The sequence below is a fragment of the Hypanus sabinus genome, chromosome 6 (genome assembly GCF_030144855.1).
Source record: "Hypanus sabinus isolate sHypSab1 chromosome 6, sHypSab1.hap1, whole genome shotgun sequence".
Taxonomy (NCBI): domain Eukaryota; kingdom Metazoa; phylum Chordata; class Chondrichthyes; order Myliobatiformes; family Dasyatidae; genus Hypanus; species Hypanus sabinus.
The window spans coordinates 75,002,221-75,024,269 of record NC_082711.1 but is presented as its reverse complement, the minus strand read 5'-3'; the positions used below and the strand labels follow the sequence as shown (position 1 = coordinate 75,024,269).

Sequence of the window (22,049 nt, the reverse complement as noted above, 5' to 3'; positions counted from 1 at the left end):
AAGTTGTGAAGTTGGAGAATTGTTCTGAAAGGTGTTAAGCTCTTATTTTTTTTGGAATTTGAATTTGTAGACATACTGACTGGAACTGAAACTGAAGTTAAGCATAATACTTAAGAATAGGAATTCAATTAGTTTCTAACTAATTAGGAATTAATTTTAAAGGAAAGGTTAGTCTGTAAAGCTTTAAATAGGGAACAAGACCAGATCTAATTAGTTAGAGAAATTAGAGTAATGAAGGTTATTCTAATGAATCTCACTGATTCTAACTGAAAAGCAACACAGTTTTAGTTTAATATCTGCAATTTGGAACCTAAACAGAATGTTGGAATTTTTAACTGTTCTTACTCTTGTAAATATTTTGTATATATTGCTTTTTTATAAGCAAAACCTGCCTCCAGAAGTATGTGTTTTCTATTCACTGTCTCCTTCTGATACCGAGAGTTTCTGATGGCCTACCAGCACCTAGTGTAGTGCTATGTAATTTGATTCTTTTCTTGAAGAGTGCGGCGCCCAGTTACCTAAGATAAGACCAGCACTACACAAGTGTTACATTCAGCATTGCTGAAGATGTTCCATCCTTTGACTCACATGTGATTGACATGGAATCCTTGGGGACTTCTCTCAGCAATGTTTCCTTGGATTGGGACTGGTCTTAAATCCACATGCACACTCCAAGAAAGGACTCAGCAGAGAAACATCACTGGAGTTTCCATGTCAATCAACTGGAAGGAAGTGGATATCAGACAATTTATAAGCATATTTTAAAAAAGTTACTAGGGATAAACCTTATTTTCATTTAACTGCTTACCAAAAATACCATTGCATTTCTGGTGCAACCAATCATCCGAGTCCAGCCTAGCCTTAGCCAGTGACTGTGGAGATTGTCTGAGCATTAGAGGCCAGTGCAGAGACCAGGAAATCCCAGCTCCTAGCAGTGTAGCAAGGAAGTGGCTTTGCCAGAGAACAGGTGTCTAGGCAGTACCTTGATCAACAGTTAGCAAGCCATTAACCTTTTAACTATAAGTTAAATCTGCTGGGATCCTTTGACACAGCCAAATGGCCAAGGCCTCTAACTGAATGGAATTTAGACCATCTGATTGAAGCCAGGACAAGGGATAAATGACAGGTTGGGCTTGGGTGTGGTTGGCTTGGCTAAAGAAAATGCAATAGCACGTTGAATAAATAGGTGAAAAATAAGACTTGTCTATAGAGTTTTAAAAGTATTCCAGTTGATTGACATAAAAACCCCAGTGACATTTATTTGTAAAGACTTCTACTGGGGTGGATAGATAAATATGAAAACAGTGTTTATGCTAGTAACAGTTGATTGTTGAGTCAGATTATCTGATACCTTGCCTTTAGTTCCCTCACCAGTTCTCCAAATAAGCAAGGTAGTGGGTTGGTGTAGTGCGGTTACAGCAATGATCCACGAGAGGGCCTCAAGGTTACAGCAATGCTTCAGATAACATCCAGAGGCTTTCAGTAGCGTTCCACTTATAAAATAAACTCCAGCAAACAGCTCAACAAGTGCTGCCTATTTTAAGCTCCACTGTTGACAATGTAACTGTACAATGCTTTCAAAAAAAAGAGAGAAAGGGATAAACCAGGAATTATAGGCTGGTCACTGGTGGAGGTATAACAGCCTTGAAATTCGATTCTGCCTCACATCTATTCCAGGGCTTGGTGATTATAAATGCATATTGAGTACAGGAAGATGGAATAATAATTATTTCTGGTTGTTTTGGAAATTCAACATGAACACTACCTGATGGTGGCATAGTGGCATCAGCACCGGACTTTGGAGCAAAGGCTTGAGTTCAAATCCAGCCAGCTCCCTTGCACGCTTTCCATCTGTGCTCAGTTGAGAGTCAAGCTAGTAACTCAGCCTTGTAAAACCAAGAAAGCTTGTTGAAAAAATGGCGTCACGACGGCATCCCGATGACTCCACTCGGAGTTAAGGGCTTTCTTCTTCTTTTTCTTCGACCTGATGGGGAATATATTTTGCATTGTTCCCTATGCAATATTTCCCCGCTCCACTCGCCTTACACCAATGACTGTGTGGCTAAGTACAGCTCCAACACCATATACAAGTTTGCTGACAACACCACTGTTATGGGCCATATCAAAGGTGGTGATGAATCAGCATGCAGGAGGGAGAATGAAAACTTGGCTGAGCAGTGTTATAACAACAACCTCTCACTCAATGTCAATAAGACCAAGGAACTGATTGTAGACTTCAGGAGAGGGAAATCAGAAGTCCACGAGAATCAGAGGTGAAGAGAGTGATAATTTTAAATTCCTGGGGTATCTGTCACTACCACAGGGGACCTGTCCTGGACCCACAGTATGATTGCAAAGGAAGCTCAACAATGCCTTTCCTTCCTCAGGAGTCTGCAGAAAGTCGGTAAGTTATCAAAAAACTTGGCAAACTTCCATAGATTGGTGGTGGAAAGTGTGTTGACTGGCTGTATTACAGCCTAGCATGAGAACACCAATGTCTTTGAGTGGAAAATCCTACAAAAGGTAGTGGATTCGGCCCAATACATCACAGGTAAAACCCTCCCAACCATTGAGCATATCTACATGAAATATTGCCGTAGAAAAGCACCATCCATCATCAAAGTTCCTCACCACCCAGGCTGTGATCTTTCCTTGCTGCTGCTATCTGGTGGAAGGCACAAGTGCCTCAGGACTCGCACCACCAGTTTCAAGAACATTTACTACCGCTCAACCATCAGGCTCCTGAAAAAAAGAGGATAACTACACTCATTCTATTTCTGGTGTTCCCACAACCAATGGCCTCACTTTAAGGACTTTTTATCTTGTTATTTATTGCTATTTATTTATCTTTGCATCTGCGGTTTATTGTCCATTGATCCTATTTACAGTTACTGTTCTATAGATTTGCTAAGTATGCCCACAGGGAAAAAAAACTTCAGGGTTGTGTGTGTGGTGACAAGTATGTACTATGATAATAAAATTTACTTTTATATTTCTTCTGGAGTGTAGCAGGAGAAACTAAATCACCTTATCCACAGAACGACCAGTGTTAATTACCAGAGCAACTACAGCCTGGAATTTTTCCCCATTTCTACTTAAGAAAGCTTTAATGAGCAAATTCAAGGAACTGCAATGACATTATGAGAAATGGCAGCGATTGTGAATATGGCTTGACTATATTCATGCTCCATTTGATTTTGCATGGAGGGAAAATGACAGCAATGATGTGCACAGTTAATGATATCCTCATGTACCAATGATACAGGATTAACACTATGAATTTGGCTTTTTGGGTTCAAATTTCCACTTTCAAGAAAGTTCATTGTAGTTTAATACTAGTTCAGTGCAGTTTTATTTGTCCCTGAGCAACCACTTTCAGGAATCATGGTGGGCTGCTCACACACCACCTGAACCCTGAAGTACACAATCAGTGACCTTTCCTGTATCTGGCAGGTGAACTGGCTACCTTATCCTTCCCCTGGTGTAGGTGAGTGGCAGGAGAATTAAAGGTAATTGATAGGGATGTGGCTACAGGGAAGAGCCTATAGGGAAATAACTGGGGAAATGGAATGCATGGGATCCATCTGAGACTGGAGTAAAGTTAACAGGTCAAATGGCTTCATAATATGTTATCGAGGAATGCAAACTATGTAACAGCACCTTAGGTTAAACACCAATGAGAGGTGTACAAGTTGTTAAAGGACATTGACATAATGAATAGCCAGTATCTTAACTCCAGGGTAGAAATGGCTATTTAACACTTAGACAAACACATGTCTGAACAAAAAAGTGAGAGCTATATGGAAGGGAAGCATTACATTGATCTTGGAGTAGGTTTAAAAGTCACAGAGCATCAAGGGCTAAAGGACCTGAACTGTGCTGTAGTGTTCTATGTTTTAGGAGAGTTATTTATTATTGATGATGCTGATATGATCATGATTGAACTATCCACACAAAATTCTGGAGGAGCTCGGCAATTCAGGCATTACCTATGGAGGGAAATAAACAGCTGACATTTTGGCGCAAGACCCTATCCGAGTTGCTGCATTCTCCACCATTTTGTTTGTGTTGCTCAAGACTTCCAACATCCGCAAAATCTCCTGTCTATGATGGTGATAGGCTGCGTGATCTGAGATGGGGATTTTTATTCTAGGAAGTACTCTTATCTTCAAAAGAGAATCTATTCCAGAATGTCATCAGACCCCTAGGCAGAATGCCCAAAATGTCAATGTCTTCAGAGGCTCAGTTTTTCATCAGTACTCAAGGTAGAAATGCATGACCCAGTGAGGGAAGACATGGCCATCATGCTCTCATGCCTGGACAATCCTCTTCCTGAGGTCTTAGTCATCTGGAATATCAGACTCTTTAGTGCAGGATCATTCCAAGGGATCCCAGCAGATCTCTGCTGCATCTCTCAGTAGTTTTCCACCAATTTATCAAGGAATCACATGGGAAGATTCCTCACAAAGGGATGAATATACCTTTTCAAAGTTCAAAGTAAATTTTAATCATCAAAGTACACACATGTCACCATATACAATCCTGAGATTCATTTTCTCATGGGCATACTCAACAAATCTATAGAATAATAACAATACCAGAATCAACGAAATTGCCGGAAATTGTACCATCTCGGTTCACAATATCCTGCAGCGGATATTGAGGTGAGCTGAGAAGATCATCAGGGTCTCTCTTCCCGCCATTACAGACATTTACACTACACGCTGCATCCGCAAACAAGCAGCATTATGAAGGACCCCACACACCCCTCATACAAATTCTTCACCCTCCTGCCATCTGGAATGCACCAAAGCATTCGGGCTCTCACGACCAGACTATGTAACAGTTTCTTCCCCCAAGCCATCAACTCCTCAATACCCAGAGTCTGGACTGACACCTTACTGCCCTATGTCTGTTTATTATTTATTGTAATGTCTGCACTGTTCTGTGCACTTTATGCAGTCCTGGGTAGGTCTGTAGTCTAGTGTAGTTGTTGCTGTTGTTTTGTTTTTCTCTATGTCGTTTTTACGTAGTTCAGTCTAGTTTTTGTACTGTGTCATGTAACACCATGGTCCTGAAAAAGGTTGTCTCATTTTTACTATGTACTGTACATAGCAGTTATGGTCGAAATGACAATAAAAGTGACTTGACTTGATTTGAATGCTAAGCTGTAGTTGATGGAGAGCATCTCTGCTGTTGAGATGTTTTTGGGTTGAGCGAAGAGCCAATGAGATGGCATTTGCTGTGGACCTGTTGCTCCATTAGACAAACTGGAGTGGATCTAAGTCACTTTTCAGGCACAAGTTGACATGTTTCATATCAATCTCTCAAAACACTTCATCTCTGTGGATGAAGGTATTACTGGACAATAGTCATTGAGGCAGATCTTTGGCACCGGTGTAACTGAAGCCCTCTTGAAGCAGATGGGTACATCAGACAGCCAAAGTGGGAGGTTAAAGATCTCAGTGAACCATTAGCCAGTTGATCAGCACATGGTCTTAGTACTTGGCCAGATATCCTATCTGGGCTGGATGCTTATCGTGGGTTTGCCCTCCTGAAAGCTACTCACACTTCAGCTTCAGAGATTGAGATCATGGAATCATCAGAGGATGTGGGAGCTCGTAATGGTTCCTCCATATTCTGACAGTCAGTGCTAACAGAGAAGGCATTGAGCTCTTCTGGAAGTGAAGCCCTGCCATGTCACTTGATTTAGCTTTGTAAGAGGTGAAAGTATTCAAGCCCTGCCATAACTGTCAAGCATCCTTCATTGACTGAAGTTTGGTCCAGAATTGTTACTTTGCCCATGGGTTAGCTTTAGTGCAGCAAACAGCCAATTCCTCCTAATTTCTTCCGAAGGTAGCCCAGCACACCAACCACCCTTACCCCTCACAGCATGGACATCTCTCCTTGTTTTTATGGCATCAAGTAGCATTCAAAATTCAGTCTGGATACAGTCACACAAATCTGGATGAAAATCACTATTTAAAAAATGCCATTTTTCCCAGTTTCTCATGGAAACACAGTGGTTCTTAGCACTATATGCAGCAACTATTTAGTACACAAAGTCATCTGTTTTCATTTCACAGTAGCAGATAAGATAACCAGGGTAAGTCCCATATTTATGTTTAGTCCAGCCCCAAAAAGTACTGGCCATCCCTCCACCAAAATTTCTCAAACCTTAACTATAGGTTGGCCCAGAACCCAACATCATGAAAGCCTTCTCATTCTGAGATCCTAATTTTCTGATGCCCAAGCTTATCTACCCAGTGGCCTTGACTTCAGACCATTTGAAGTCCAGATGTCTTGATGGTCTCAATTTCTTTAATGTTCCCAGCTCCCAGTCCCCTTCCTTCTGTGGCTCAGTGAGGATCCAGATCTCACCCACAGTCCATTTTCCTCTCCCTCATATTGCTGATTTGTCGAGGCCATTGATTACTCTTCCTCAGACCTGCCTTCCATCATTCAATGGCCAATGACAGTCACAATGACCTAATGACCAGACTCCAAATGAACTACTGCATATTTTCACCCTGCCTCTAATGCACAACCTCCTGGACTCAGACTCAAAGTTCAAAGCAAATTTATTTTTGAAGTATATAAATGTAACCACATTTTATGCTGAGATTCATTTTCTTGCTGGCATTCACAATAGAATAAAAAGTGCAATAGAATCAACAGAAAACAGCACACAAAGACTGATAAATAACCAATGTGCAACAGAAGACAAACTGTGCAAATACATAAAAAGTAAATAAATAATACTGAGAATATGAGTTGCAGAGTCATTGAAAGTGAGTCTGTAGGTTGTAGAATCATTTCAGGGCAGAGCTGAGTGAGGTTATCCATGCTGGTTCAGGTGCCTGACAGTTGAAAGGTAATAAGTGTTCTTGAATGGGTGGTGTGGTACATCAGGCTCCTGTACCTCCTTCCTGATGGCAAAGTGAGAGGACAGCATGGCATGGATAGTGTGGGACCTTGATGATGGATGTTGCTTTCTTTTGGCAGTACTCCTTGTAGATGTGCACAATGGTGGGGAGGGTTTTCCTTTTGTTGGACTAGGCTGTATCCACCACCTTTTGTAGGGTTTTCTGTTCTTGGGCATTGGTGTTTTCATACCAGCCCATCAGTCCTGAAAGTTTAATTTTACTTTATGGCCTTAACATGAAGAGTGAAGTCTTAAAACTTACTCGGAAGTTCCCAAGACAATGAATGCATCTGAAGTTCACAGGGCAAAATCCTGGTTTGTAAAGGTCAGCAATGCACTGCATCATTACCAAGTTGCCTTCTGTCCATCCTACCCCAATACTCAAAACAAAACTGGGTTAATAAAATGGCAACCCACACAGATTTATTATGGACAAATCCTGCTAGAGTCTTCCCCCTTCCTTTCCAGCCCTGAAGAAGGGTCTCAGCCCAAAACATTAGCTGTTTATTCCTCTCCATAGATGCTGCCTGACCTGCTGAGTTCCTCCAGCATTTTGTGAGTTTCGCTTCTGCTGGATTAATTTCACTGAAGTTTTTGATGATGTAGCAGAAAGTGTTGATGAAGGTAATGTGGTGACAGAGAACACGACTTTTCAAAAATAATCTGATAACTTGAGTGTAGAATCAGTGTGAGCAAAACTGAAAACTCCAAAATAAAAGTGAGGGAGGAGCCATGGATGCAAATTTGGTCAAGGGATAGAAAACAGAGAACATTTGGAATATAGTAGCAAAACAGAAGTGGTCAGGGTAGAGAGCCCGGTATGACAGGTAGACCCACGCAAGGAGCACCTAAATCCAAAAGTGAGGATGTACACTTTGATGGAAAAGTATGGAGAGAAGTAAAAGAATGGCTTGTATTTATATGGCACCTTTCACAACCTCAAATTATCTCAAAGGATCTTGCAACAAATGTAAGTACAGTAAAACAGAACATGCCAGAAATACTCACCAGCTTTGATATATGTGGAGGGAGATAGAACTCTCTCTCGTTCTCTTTTCCACATATGCTGCTCAAACTGCTGAATATTTCCACCATTTCCATTTAGTTTTGGATTTTCATCATCTGCAGTATTTTGCTATTGACATCGCTTTGAAGTCAAATTCATTACCAAAGTACGTATCTGTTATCATATACTACCTTGCAATTCATTCTGAGTGCTGAAATAGAGTAGCATTTCGACAAGCTCTCCCAGCAAGTCATAACACCCAGGCAATCTGCTGGTAATGATGTTGTTTAAGGGCTGAATATTGGCATGGCCGCCTCTTTATCCTTGAAATTGTGACGGGGGAGCATTACTTTTTGCAATATTTGCTCCAAATTTATGACAGGGTCTCGGATGATACCGTTCTGCATTGCCAATTTATCATGCTTTCTAGTTGCACAGATGTTTGGATCTTAATACTTAAAATAATGTTCAAAATATTGTGATTCAGGTAAGGAGAACACTGCGTGCTTGCAGGAAACATTTTATCACAGTTTTGTTCAGGGAAAAGAAATATTGCCTGCATTTTAAGGAACAATCATATTACTGAAGTGCCACATGAATTTATTCTGTAATAAGATTTTTCTCACCATATTCCGAGGATTGGACAACAGAAAATGTTGTGCGACATGTGCTGGCAGTAAATTAAAGAGAATCCGTTTGTTATCAAGCTTTACTCTTTCCATATCATCTCTCTCTTCTTCTGCCTGAAAGAGAAAATGCAGTGAAAAAGCTGGCAGCTCCATTAACTTTTAACAATGAGGTGAACAGTGAGACAAGTATTGTGTAAAAGAAAGGAATCTTTGTCTTTATTAGCTGACTTGTTTAATATTACATGAGCTCAGGGCTTCAGCTGGGTTCCAAAGCTCTTCTCAACTAATTTTGGGAGAAATTTGGAATTTTGTGGTACTGATGCTTGGATTACAGAGGCAGAAGAGGGGTTGGTGGGTGGGGATGGGTTGGGTTGGGGGGGACTTCAAAAAATTCTGATGCATTTGTAACTGAGTGGGGCTTTTTAACCTCTTCTTCAACTGGGTTTAATCAAAAAATTGGTTTAGCAAGTATTTTCATAATTCTTGTTTTCTCTATATAACTGTGATAAAAAATTTCTCAAATATCTGTCAAAAATGCACAGTAGCATAGCAGCTAGTGTAAAGCTACCACAGTGACAGTGACCCAAGTTCAATTCCGTCACTGCCTGGAAGACATTTGTACATTCTCATCGAGATCTTCCTCCCAGTGCTCTGGTTTCCTCCCACGTACCAAAGACATGTGGGTTAATTGGCCACATGGGTATAATTGGGTGGCACAGACTCATTGAGCTGGAAGGGCCTGTTACCATGCTGTATTTATCAATCAATAAATCAATCAACAAATAAACAAATGAATAAACAGAATTTAGAATTTTATGGTTACTATTGGGAGATCACGAATCATAGTTTTGCTAAACAATGTTTAAAAGGACAGTCACAACTTGGTAACATACCGTCATTATGATTCATACACCATAAATAAGAACGATTTAGTTCATGATACTAGCAAATGACTTTTATAGGAGATATTCATTTAGACTAGTCTCATTCTCCTTTCCCTGAACTTGTTAAAATACTTACCCAGTATGTTTCTGTAAGTTTGTTGTCCAACTGGACTGAGGTTCAGTTGGTAATTATGCAGAGAACTAGCTGCAGTATTTTGGTCACTGGTTCCTATCTTCCAAGCCTTCTCATCTGCACAGTTGATCTCCTCTTTCACTGCACATAACACTAATTTTGGTAAGAGCACAAGCATGCTGTGTTGAGGGAGTGGATATTTTTGTGTCCAGCCCCACAACTTGGCTAAAAAAACTTTGTAAATAAGTGGATTGCTTTGCATTCTGTTGTTATATCTTGATGGTTTACACAAGTTTTTAATCACAAGGGTGTTCTGAAGTGAATGTTTTTAAATAATTCTTTAAATAATTAAATCCACTTGAATGGGTTTTGATCGTTAGTGCCGTTTAAAAGCAGGTCAGGAAGCCATTGGCAGTAATGAATTGACCAAAGGTAATTGGCTCAGTCTGGGGCAGGTCATCGGGATCTGCTGTGGATTGATCAGAGTTCATGAATTGTTCCAACTTGCTGGAGGGACATTTGGACAGGTAGGGCGATTATCAATAAATAGAGAAGCTAAGTATTATGCTTGTCTTAAATTTCATTTATACACATGTTCATATAAGGTGTCATGACAGAAGCTGGAAGTTAGGAAGATAAAGGATCCAGTGCATTCAATAAGAGCCCCTGAGATGGCCATTGTAGGTGACCTTTCAATGCTCAGATTGGGCACATGTGGGCTTCAGCCTTGGCTAGGACTGCCTGATCAGACTGACATTTCTGACACCAACATCGGCACAGATCAGAGAGCTATCAAGAAGGCATTATGTCTGTGATGCCCTGAGGAATCCAAATGTAAGCCCCTCTGACTCCAACCAATGTGGGTGAAAATAAATCCTGATGCAGGATTTCAACCTGAAATACTGACAATTCACTTCATGCCATGGATGCTGTAACTGAGTTATTCCAATCATCCAGCATTTGTGGCCTCTCGTATTTCCATTGGTTATTTTTATGTGTAAATAAGATTTGGAAAATCATGATACCTTGCTTCCCTGCAGCTGGAATAAACTGGAGGATATATGAAGCCCATGACCACTGTAGCAGTGGCCAGAGGTTCTATTGAACTGATTACCAAGGGCCTGAAAGTGGCTTTGAAGTTGGAATGTGTGGTGGTTGGATACTGCATGGAGCATGCAGTAACTCAATGGCAAGAACAGGTCCTCAGTTTCCAACATTATGCACTGGCCATAGCAAAACATCTACTCTTCTAAAAGCTAGGTCACATAGGCCAGGATGTAATCTCTGGCCTGTCACACTTCCTATGTTGAACCTCCCATTGACCTTCAGTTCTTCAAGGTGGTTCATGTCAGTGGTCAGCAGCATGTTAATCCTGATATTTAAGCAAAACCTCATGGACATTTGCATTTCTGGTGATATAATCATAATGCAGGAAGTTTCATGAGAATCTTTACCTTTGAAATTCAGGATGGTTAGTTTCACTTTACTGCAGCTTTAAACTGCAGAATGGAATATTGAGAGTCAAACATTTCAGTTCAGTACTCAGTCTTCTCTTTTATCTCCCAGCACCTTGCCTAACCAGTGCTATTTCTACATCTGTCAGCATATACACTTACTATCTTTTCTGAAAATTATTCCCATAAGGTTCTCTTTAATCCTTACTAATACCACCAAAAGATTTTCCAGATGAGCTTTCTTGCTGAGGGTTACATTTAAGACTACAATCATTTCTCTATCATCTCTGCTGCAGTTTGATAAACCTTGGATCTGTAAGTTTATCTGCAAATCTGATATAAATCAGCTAAAGAATTGTATTATTGAGTAGCCATATTCTGTCTTTTCATAAAACATCAAATATATGTGGGTGTCTGTATCAACTAGTTTTTCCTCCACTGAACCAAATGATAGCCCTAAATTCACTTATAGGAAATGAAAAATGGCATTCATCTGGTACAAAATTGAACAAATCTAACAGTCCTGATTCACTAGTGACTCCTGAATTTAAAGTAGCACCATTGGCTAATAAAACATTTTTTAGTATTTACAAATTAGGTATTTCTAAGTATTGATCACTCATGCAAGCAATGGATATGCACAGCTGTCTGATACAGCCCAACTAGCAATACAGCAGAATTTTAGGAAAACATTTATGGAATTACGCCTTTGTTCAAAATGACTCAATTCAGACACTTTTAGTGGCACTTCTATTTTGTAAGTCACTGCTACAGAACAAAGTTAACTCGAAGTTAATGTGATTCAGTGCTTTTTACAATTAACACAGAGGTAATCTTCATCAGTTTATCATAGGATTATATTTGAATACAGGAATGCAAGGACAGCAATCACATGCATGTCATATTTGAGTTTCTATAAACAAACTATTATCAATACATGGGTATCAAAACAAGACGTTCTTAAATAGCTTGGAGTTTTCTTTATGGTCTTTCCAAATTACAAGCCAAAACAGTGATGAAAGTGCATTTTTTTTCAAGGACTCTGCAGGCATCCCCTTCCACTGTCTCTGAAATTGTGAATTTTATTATCGAGGCAGATAATGAGTCCTTCACAAAAAGGTCAAGTCCATTTTTATTTAACTAACCAAGCTGTTGCTCACATGGTGTGTGTGTGTGTGTGTGTGTGTGTGTGTGTGTGTGTGTGAGAGAGAGAGACCTGTGCCTCTCAACTTGGAGTTAAATGGTTGCTGGCTCACCCCATTTCTGAAATAGCTCTCAAGAGTTGCCACACTTCGGGCATCAACTTAGCATGTCCACAACTCACTAACCCTAACTGTATCTCTTTGGACGTGGTTGAAAACCAGAGCACCTCACTGAAAGCCACGTGGACAAGAGCAGAATTGACAAACTCCTTACAGGGAGTGGCGAGAATTGAACCCTGGCTGACGATTACTGCTGCTGTAACAGCGTTCCACTAACTGTTACACTACCCTGATCAGTGAAGGCACCCTAGCTACGTGTATCATCACTTTTAGGCAAATATATTTGTTCCTTTAGCTCTTTTTGTTCTACAAGGTTCTCCAGGTTATCTCCATTTACTCTAAGTCTTTCCCCTAACTTTTCAAAATGCATCAGGTCACACTTGTACCAATGCACATTCTCATCCAGACTATTTTACAGATGGCAAACAAACGGGAAGCACCGTATCATTGCAGCTAGCATAGCACTATCACAGGGCCAGCAACCTGGGTGGTCACTTTGGTGTAATTGGCCAGTACACACACACTTTGGGTCACCGTGCTGTATCTATAAATAAAAATACAAAATAAAAAGTGGACCCAGTACCGATCCCATGGCACACTACTAGTCACAGGCTACCAGTTGAAAAATAAATGGCCCTCCTCAATCATCCTTTGACGCTTTCCACCACACCAATTTTGTATCCAAATAGCTGGCTCACCCAGGATCCATGTGACTTGTGTGCAGATATCTAGGTAGGAACACCAGTGTAGTATTGAGGGAACTCCACAGCACTGAGAGGGAGCTGCAGGTCCAAAAGCAGTTTGCAGTACTGATATTGTAGAACATTACTGAGCAAACATTGCTGTACTGAGGCAGTGACATTAATTGGGGAATGTTACCATACCTTTGTCCAGCTGAGTGAACCTGTCATGACCTACCCTTACTGGTGCACCTTTGCAATTACAAGAACATGTTCTTGCTCCCTTTCCATCCACCCATGCAGTTCCTCGTAACACCATTGAGAAAAGAATGCAGGGTCCCACAATCCTGTCTGACTACCACCACTCTCAGCTCCTTGCTCTGTACGTGATTCACCACAGCACACATCATTCAATCCACAGAAATGCCCTCCCAATAAGTATTGGGAACCTCAGACCCAAGTTATTGGCCCTACTTAAAGTTCCATTCGCTGAACACTGTTTGATTTCCCTCACTGGTAGCTCTTTGTAGCTGGGACAGATCATTCACAAACTTCCTATGGAGTTTGAGCTCAAGATTAACTGATCCAGCACTATGAGTGTTCCTATAAAATGTAGTGAATATGGTCCATTCCATCAGGGGTAAAGCCTTTCCCAGCATTGAGCACATCTACAAGAGAGCTGTTGCAGGAAAGCAGCTTCCATCATCAAGGACCGCCACACCCAGGCTATGCTCTCTTCTCACTGCCACCATCATGGACAAGGTTCAGGATCCACACCACCAGGTTCAGGAACAGTTATTACACCTCAACTATCAGGCTCTTGAACCAGGAGTATAACTTCACTTGCCCCATCACTAAACTGTTCCCTCAATCTATGGACTCACTTTCAAGGACTCTTCATCTTATGTTTACTTTATTTATTGTTTGTTTATTTACTTATTTATTGTTTTTTTCTCTTTCATATTTGCATAGCTTGTTGTTCTTTGCACACTGATCATTTGTCCATCATTTTGGGTGTGGTCTTTCATTGATTCTATTGTGATTCTTGGATTTACTGTGTGTTCCCACTAATAATGAATCTCAGGGTTGTACAGTATATGGTGACATATACAGTATCTACTTTGATAATAATTTTACTTTCTACTTTTGCACTTTGAAGAGCATCTATTGCACCTTGGTTATGTTATCAATTCCCTCCTGCTCAAAGTTTTATTCATGTCCTTGTTCCCTATAAATACAACCATTCCAATGTTGCTTGGACTGCATTGACCAGTTGGGCCGATGAGAACATTTCTATGCTTTCTATGATTTTTACCTTGAATCCTTGTCAGAAGGGATTATTGGCTCTTATTTATAATATGATTATGAAGATTCAACCAGAAATATCAGGCAGAATTAAACAATATTGCGAAAAAGAGCTTCAGTATACTATATCAACAGAAAAATGGGAAAAAATTCTACAAATGGTTAATTCTTCTTTTATATGCACTAAACATGCTTTATTACAATTTAAGGTAGTACATAGAGCTCAAATGTCTAAAGATAAGCTAGCTTGATTCTACTCCCATATTAACCCTCAATGTGACAGATGTCACTCATAAGTTGCTTCATTAACCCACATGTTTTGGTCATGTCCCACCTTATATAACTATTGGAAGGACATATTTGCTATCATTTCCTCAGTTTGGAATATTGATTTACAACCCCATTTTATTACTGCAATTTTTGGTATACCAAATGAGGATAGTAGTCGACTTTCCCCTTCAATTAGACGAATGATCGCTTTTGTAACCCTAATGGCTAGAAGGTCTATATTACAAAATTGGAAAGAAGTAAACCCTCCTACCACATTTCAGTGGTTCTCTCAAACTATTTCTTGCTTGAGCTTAGAAAAAATTAGAAGTACTATTTTTGTTCCATCAATTAAATTTGAAGAAACTTGGAAACCATTTATTCGACATTTTCATATGAGTTAATTTGACCTCTTCCGGACCTTTTCTCTTTTTATCCTTGTTCTGGTATGGAGTTCCGGAGTTTTTGACACTATCATGTATATATAAACTATTATTATTCCCCACGTTAGTCTAGGTTTATTTTTTTTTCTAATATATATTTTTTCTTGTATTTTTTTATATATTTTTTTCTTTTCTCTCTTTTAGAGATTACCCTTTTTCATGTATAATCAATATAGGTTTGACTGATTATTATATGATGTTTTTTTACTGATATTTTAATAAGATATTGATATCTTATTACTAATTCAATGTCAAGCCTAATGTATTTACAATCTATTCAGTGTTGTTATGTTATTTTTTATATATGTGAATCAATAAAAAGATTGAAAAAGAAAGAGAACATTTCTATGCTGTCTCTTTTCTATGTAAAAACTTTTTCTGTGTAAAGGTGTGTTCAGCTGAAGTTCTGCAGTCCATACCTCAATTCACAACAACCTTTGCTCCCCAAACCTCACTTTCATTTCGACATTTGTCTCCTGCCTTGACAAACTCTCAGTTTTGAAATAATCCACTGCATGACATGCGCTAACTTCATAACCTCCAGCACCTTGAGCATTTGTGGTTTTCACTGTTCTCAATTCTAACAACTTGCGCACCTTCATTTTGGAATGGTATAGAGGACATTTTGGTCCATTGTGTTTATGTCACTTTCTAGTAGAGTTCTTCAAGCAATTCCAACCCCTATATGCAAGGACATATGCTTTTATAGAAATTGCCGAATAATAAAATTTAGGTATTTAGGAAAATGTAATGGAATGTTTATGAAATATAAAACTCCCCTCTACCAAATGTACACAACCTACACCATTTATCCATTTCCAGTATATATCATTTTAACAGTTAGTTTTATTTTACTTGAGGATATTTACTATTTACAAGTAACCCTTCACTTTGACTTCCCTCCTTTTCCCAGTTGTAATTAACCACCATGGTATCACAGAAATTTGTATTCAATATTAATAACACAAAATGAAAACAGATATAAAGGAAAGCACACTGATACTAAATAAAATAACTAATATTTCACTAAAAAGCAAATATCTGTCATACATTTACTGAATATTCTATAAAACAGAACAATTTCAGTTTAAAGCGTGTTTGCATTGGTCTCGTCTATTTCAGGTTGAGCCATTTTATTTCTCTCTCAGAATATGATCTAATGTTATTAAAGCAACAGGGAGTATAAAACATCTTTCTTAAAAAAGATACAGTTTCATGCTCTTTTTAAATCTTCACTTTACTTTTATTAGAAAATATACAATGGTTTTAAATTCTAGGGAACAATCTACATTGGCCAACCTATATACTGTATATGGGCATTGGTGAGGGAAGTTCATTCAAATGAAACAATGGGCAGCACAATAATCTTCAAAGGGTTTAACAAATAAATTTGATTTAACATTACACAATGTTTGTAATTTTATGCAATAGGACGTGGAGCTGTGAACTCTTTTATTGATATCATTGAGAATCCCCATTGTTGAATCTTACACTGCAAGCTTATTACTGCCCTAGATTTTTGTTGCTCTTTAAACACTCTGTATTCAGTCGATGCAATTGATTTTTTTGTTCTATTCTTTGTGCTATCAGATGTAACATCTTACTTAAATTAACTCCCATGAGCACCAGTGTAATTTCCACCACTTCGGTATCCTTCCTTACTCTTTCTCATTGAAACTTTTAAACAGTAATCAACTAGGGGCATCTTCCTTATTGAACTTATGCTTTGCAAACCAATTTAATTCGTCATTTTCACAACAAGCAGATATTGAATACGGTGTCACTGGTGTAGTCTTAATTTGCAGTCAACTCCCAGCAATAATTTTAGGTAGATCTGAAACCACAGGTTCACACGATTCCATGTTACCAGGCAATGTAAATTTGCACATGAGCTATACACATTTCATATGCAAATAACTTATTTTGTTAATGTTGGCAAGCCATTAATAACTATATTACAACTTTTGTTACTGAAGCAGTTCAATCCTGAACATCCATAGTTGTATTTACATTATAGTTGGGCCAGTAGGATAGGACTTCCTGTGGCGATCCACTTCCCAGCGCACTCGAACCGGCTCACAAAGCGGCGCGCGCTGGCATTGAGGCAGGGCCCAAAGTGGGCGCCAAGCCTGGTTCACCAGCAAGGGGAAAAGCCCACACGTGGGACGGGACTGCGAATACGCACCCTCTACAGTATTTCCGCTTGGGGAGGGTGGGATCAGGAAGGCCTTAAAGCGAGGCCACGACGTTTGAATAAATCTCTTTTTGCAAATGCAGCTCACCAACTCTGTGTCGTTATTGCAGCGCTGCGTATAGCACACCACTACATTCCTATCATTTATCATCTGTCATTGTGATATGGGGTCAGCTACTTCAAATGGTCACTGGTGTTAGCACAGGATTACTTCGCTGAGGGTTGATCGGGGCCAGAGGGTTTCTGAGGCTAGAATTATTGTATGTTAGGCAGCTGAGGAAAAATACAAGCAAAGAGGGAGAGCAGTGACAAGACTGATAGTACATCACACAGTTTTTCAGGAATTTTATTGAAGTCCCTGGATCCAGTTTGCAAGAAGAAGAAATGATAAAGGCTCCCAAACAAGAGAGCGAGGCACGGCAACAAGGCAGAAAATAAACACAATGTTTATATCTGACAGCTAAACAGAGCAAGCATGAGAACAAGAGTGAGAGAGACATGCTCCGAAGATAAAATAATTGGTTATTTGGGGAAAGAAATAAATATATATACTAAAGCTATTATGAACTCCGTGGAGCATGTGGGGATCTTCCAAAATCCAGGCATTCTTTCTTTTTTCTTTTCTCCTATAGGGATGTTAGGGGGGAGGGGTTGGGGGGGGGGGGGAAGGGTAGATAATTTTTTTTTCTTTCTGTAATCATTTGAAAATAAAAAAAATTAAAAAAGGGTGAGAGAGACAGAGAGAAGCATAGAGGCAGACAGAAAGACAGCATGGTATGAGATGGTTTGCAAGAGGATCAAGAGTGGGAAATAGAAATATAGTACGATAGCAGAAATCTCAAAGAACTACTTCATGCGTCATGTGCAGAAGTGCTGCTATTAAGATATCTGGAGCTACTCAAGAGTTAAAGGTGCTGATAGTGAAAAACCAGTGCTGGCAGAGACATGCACCCGAGTTTCCTTACCCATAATCATCAACCACATGACCACATTGAGGACTTAAAAGTAAGGGTGCGTCTGTCTAATATGCCAGTTACTGGATGAAGAAATTGCTGGCAATCTCCATGGGTGGGATTTCGCAATTCCCCAGAAATTGCTTGAAATGAACAAATTACAAAAATGGAGGATTGTTTTTGCAGAGGATAATCCTGAGCAGATAACCCAGCACTGACTGCCACAGGATTTCTAGTTTATCATTTTCAAATCTTCAAAAATTACTTCAAAAATATGAACATTTTGAACCTCTATTCATACAAGTTATGAGAAATATTACAGCAACTGGGGAAAATGTTTGGTGCAATTTGTCACTTCTTGATGGAAATTTAGGGAGTGATTTTGCATACTTTGCCTTGCAAAAGAACTAGTGACCCTTTACTTCATTCTTCTTCATTCTGGACAGTTTCTTCTGCTACACAAAGTAGGGAGGTCATTGTGATTTCAAAATTGCGTGGCTGAGGAAAGAAAGTATTTGAAAAGTACAAGACACCTTATAAAGAGTATTATTCAATCACTGGAAACTATTTTTTTCTGTGTTGTAAGCTCTGTGTATTCTATTACACTGAAATGGGAGGGAGGGAACAAAGAAATGGCTATTTTCATGCTTGATATTCAGAACCTCTTAATAACTGCAGAAGCAAAGATATCGCTGTGATCAAAGAGAATTTCAAACCATCCTACACAAGTGAAGGGACTAATTAGAGAAAAATAAAATGCTGCTAAATGCTGTTATCTATAATAATCAAGGTCAAATTTTCTTCGGTCTCCAGGTCCCAAAATAAAAATTTTGTCAGTCTCAGTCATTAGAAATAAAAGATTCATCTCATTGATTCATTGCATTTTACACTAATGCATTATCACAAGTATAGAGAGGTAGCTAAACAAAACAATATTAAAATTACTTAATATGACAAAGTGCTTGAAATGTTTCTATTGTGTAAAACATGCTTCTAATTAATCATCACATTAATTCAGCAAACAACTATTTTCTATTTCAACTTATCAAATATTCATGAACATCATGTTTATATGACACTCTGCATTCCACTGAAAATCTTGAACCCCGTGGATATTTTACAGTGCTTTCAGAGCACTTTTTCAAATGGAAGACTTGAAAAGTATAATTAATAATTCCAAATGTAAATTTAAATTCCAGATCTTACATCCACTTTATTTTCTAATCATCTCAACACGAAACTGGTTGTGTTTTTGTAATTTATCAATTTCACATATGCCCCAAATCAAAATTATGGTAATGAATGTGTATGGATTATTGCATCATTATGTTCTTAATCCTATTCACTTATCTCCAACAACAGAACACTTGACTGAATGATTATCTGAAAATGACAAAACGTGTGTGTGTGTGTGTGTGTGTGTGTGTGTGTGTGTGTGTGTGTGTGCGCGTGTCTGTCTGTCTGTCTTATGAGAAAGAAAAATATTAAGTAAAATAAATTAATTACCATTAATTTGATTCACTATAAATCAAAATTATATAACCTACCCTAAAAATAATTGATTAGAGTTATTTATTTGAATCTGCTGTAGATTTCGTCTACTTTCAACCAGATTTACAGCATTTTTCTCTTTATGATTCAGAAAAACATCTCACTCTCATTCTATGCTTTGAACACAAAGCCAGATCCCATCTTACCTGCATTGCCCAGAGGTAGTCTAATCGCAACTTTAGGTCTAATTGTCTAGAGTGAAGTCCAAGAGCACAAGCGAAAAGCAGGATTGCCAAAACAGATTCATATCCTCGTATGTAAAATGAGCTGCCTCTACAGAAATCATAGAACAAGGAACAACTTCTTGACATTTCAGTGTTAGTTCTTTGGGTGAAAAATATATTAATACAATTTTAATATTTGTATGAAATTTTAAATAGAAATAATGAATTTAGAAAAGAATTAAGTTTCCTTGATTAAAATAAATCAGAAGACACTGTCATACAGCTGAATGATTGATGAAAAATAAACTCTTACTTTTGTTTTACAGATTTTCTACACATTACAGTCAATGATGTTATATTGTTATTCTCTCTTTTTAAATATGTAGCTAATTGACTTACATTGAACAATTGAGAATTTTATTTAGGTTGTAAAGAAAATAGTACATTTCTTTGATGGTACTTCTAAGGATCACTAGTTAAATGGTAAAAAATTATGTCCTTTTAACGACTATCCATAAAGAATTCTAACTACCACTGTTGCAAAGTTTGGGCTAGAAATTTCATGTGTAATATAACAATTCCATGCTCTGTCTGACTGAATTAATTGAAAACCCAGCCACTAAATAGAACTGGTTACATCATCTCCTCGCAACACACTTCTGGACATTCAATGGCATTATTGCATGTCTTCACACACTGAAACCTTTGAGTGAGGCTAATCAGTGTGGAGAGAACGACTGACATTACTCTTGTTGCTTTCTACTGCAAAAATACAGTGAATGATTGAATGAATGAGAAAGGTTTCAGATCTAGAGGCCTCCCTCCAGATGGTTCATTTAAAGGATAAGTTCAACAGTGAAGGTGCTTTCAGGAAGGGCAGATCTTCATTAATATTGTGTCTTATTTTCTTCTTGGGATATGCGGCCACAGATTGGTAGGCCCAGCCATCGTGATTCTCATCCCAGTGGCATTAGTTACAGGGACAAAGATGCACACATCCATACACAGCCAAATTTCCCTAACAGTTGACTCAGTAGGGGAGTTTCTCTTTTAAGAATGTCCCTCAAGAAAATCACATTGGTAAGGTCATGCTTCATTAGTACAAGTCCCGGATGGCTGACAAGAAGCTTCAAATAGGTGGGTCCAGGGCTCCAAGCAGCATCATATCTAATCCCATGTTGTGGTATTTCTAGACAACTTAGTTAAGTGTTCAATATAATATGCATTTAATTTAAGATATATAATTACTTACCCCATCGCTCTTCTGTATCCACTAATTTCAAAAACTACTATGTATAAAATAGTGACGATGAGCAAGAGGATCATTTTTGGTAATGAAGATACACGAAGGAATATTGCAAGACTCAGTGTTCCGACAACACATGCAAGAAAAGCGTAATGAGCTGCATCACAGGGCAATTCATTCATTGTTTTATTGAATCCATCAGGAGCAACAATAACAATAGAGGTGCTGGAGTTGGTAGTCCATACCCAAGGCATACAGCCAACCTGTGTAAAACATAATAAGGTATCAAAAGCAAAGTAACAAGCATTGGTGTTTCTTCCTGAAACCTCCAGAGACAAATTAAAACTGCAATTCTGTAATAGTTACTGGGTTTCCTCTAATTAAATGCAACACAGTTTTGAGAGACAGCAGATGCTGGAGATCTGGATCAACACATACAAAGTACAAATCTTCAATAATGCTGGAAAGGAAGGAGACAGAAGCCAGAATAAAAGGGTGGGGGAGGGAGAGGAATAGGAACTGTCAGACCCAACCATTTCCTCTCTACTGCTCCCTTTGTGCCTTCTTTTTTAATCCTCATGAAGGATGTCAGCCTGAAACTTAATTTTCTTCCATAGATACTGCCTGCAGCATTTTGTGTGTGTAATCCATAATTTTAATACTTTGGACAACACATACAGTACAGTATGTTCCAATGGTGAGATTGCACTTTTGCTGTTAATTCTCAATAAATGATAAAATTAGTAGTTAAAAAGACTTCCTGGTAATCAAAATCAAAGTGAAGTTGAATATGCCAGATTAACCCAACAGATCAAGTAATTCAAAAAGTCAAACTCTCTTTTCCAAGATCTTCATCAATATATTAAGCAGTTTCATGATTGACATGTGTACGTCTTAATCCATTGGTGAGGACCATAGCAGAACAAATGCTTCATGACAAGCTTCAATTTAAA

The 22,049-nt window shown here is 38.6% G+C and overlaps 1 protein-coding gene across 1 annotated transcript in view; it reads right to left on the bottom strand.

Annotated features, from left to right (window-relative positions):
* Positions 1 to 22,049, bottom strand: part of LOC132395020 (adenylate cyclase type 1-like) — a 253,841-nt gene that overhangs the window by 37,069 nt on the left and 194,723 nt on the right. Inside the window, exons 12-14 of the mRNA XM_059971346.1 lie at positions 21,103 to 21,359; positions 19,833 to 19,959; positions 8,558 to 8,674 (exon numbers count right to left, since the gene is read on the bottom strand). Of these exons, the coding sequence (XP_059827329.1) occupies positions 8,558 to 8,674; positions 19,833 to 19,959; positions 21,103 to 21,359 (501 nt within the window). The remainder of the gene's footprint in view (positions 1 to 8,557; positions 8,675 to 19,832; positions 19,960 to 21,102; positions 21,360 to 22,049) is intronic.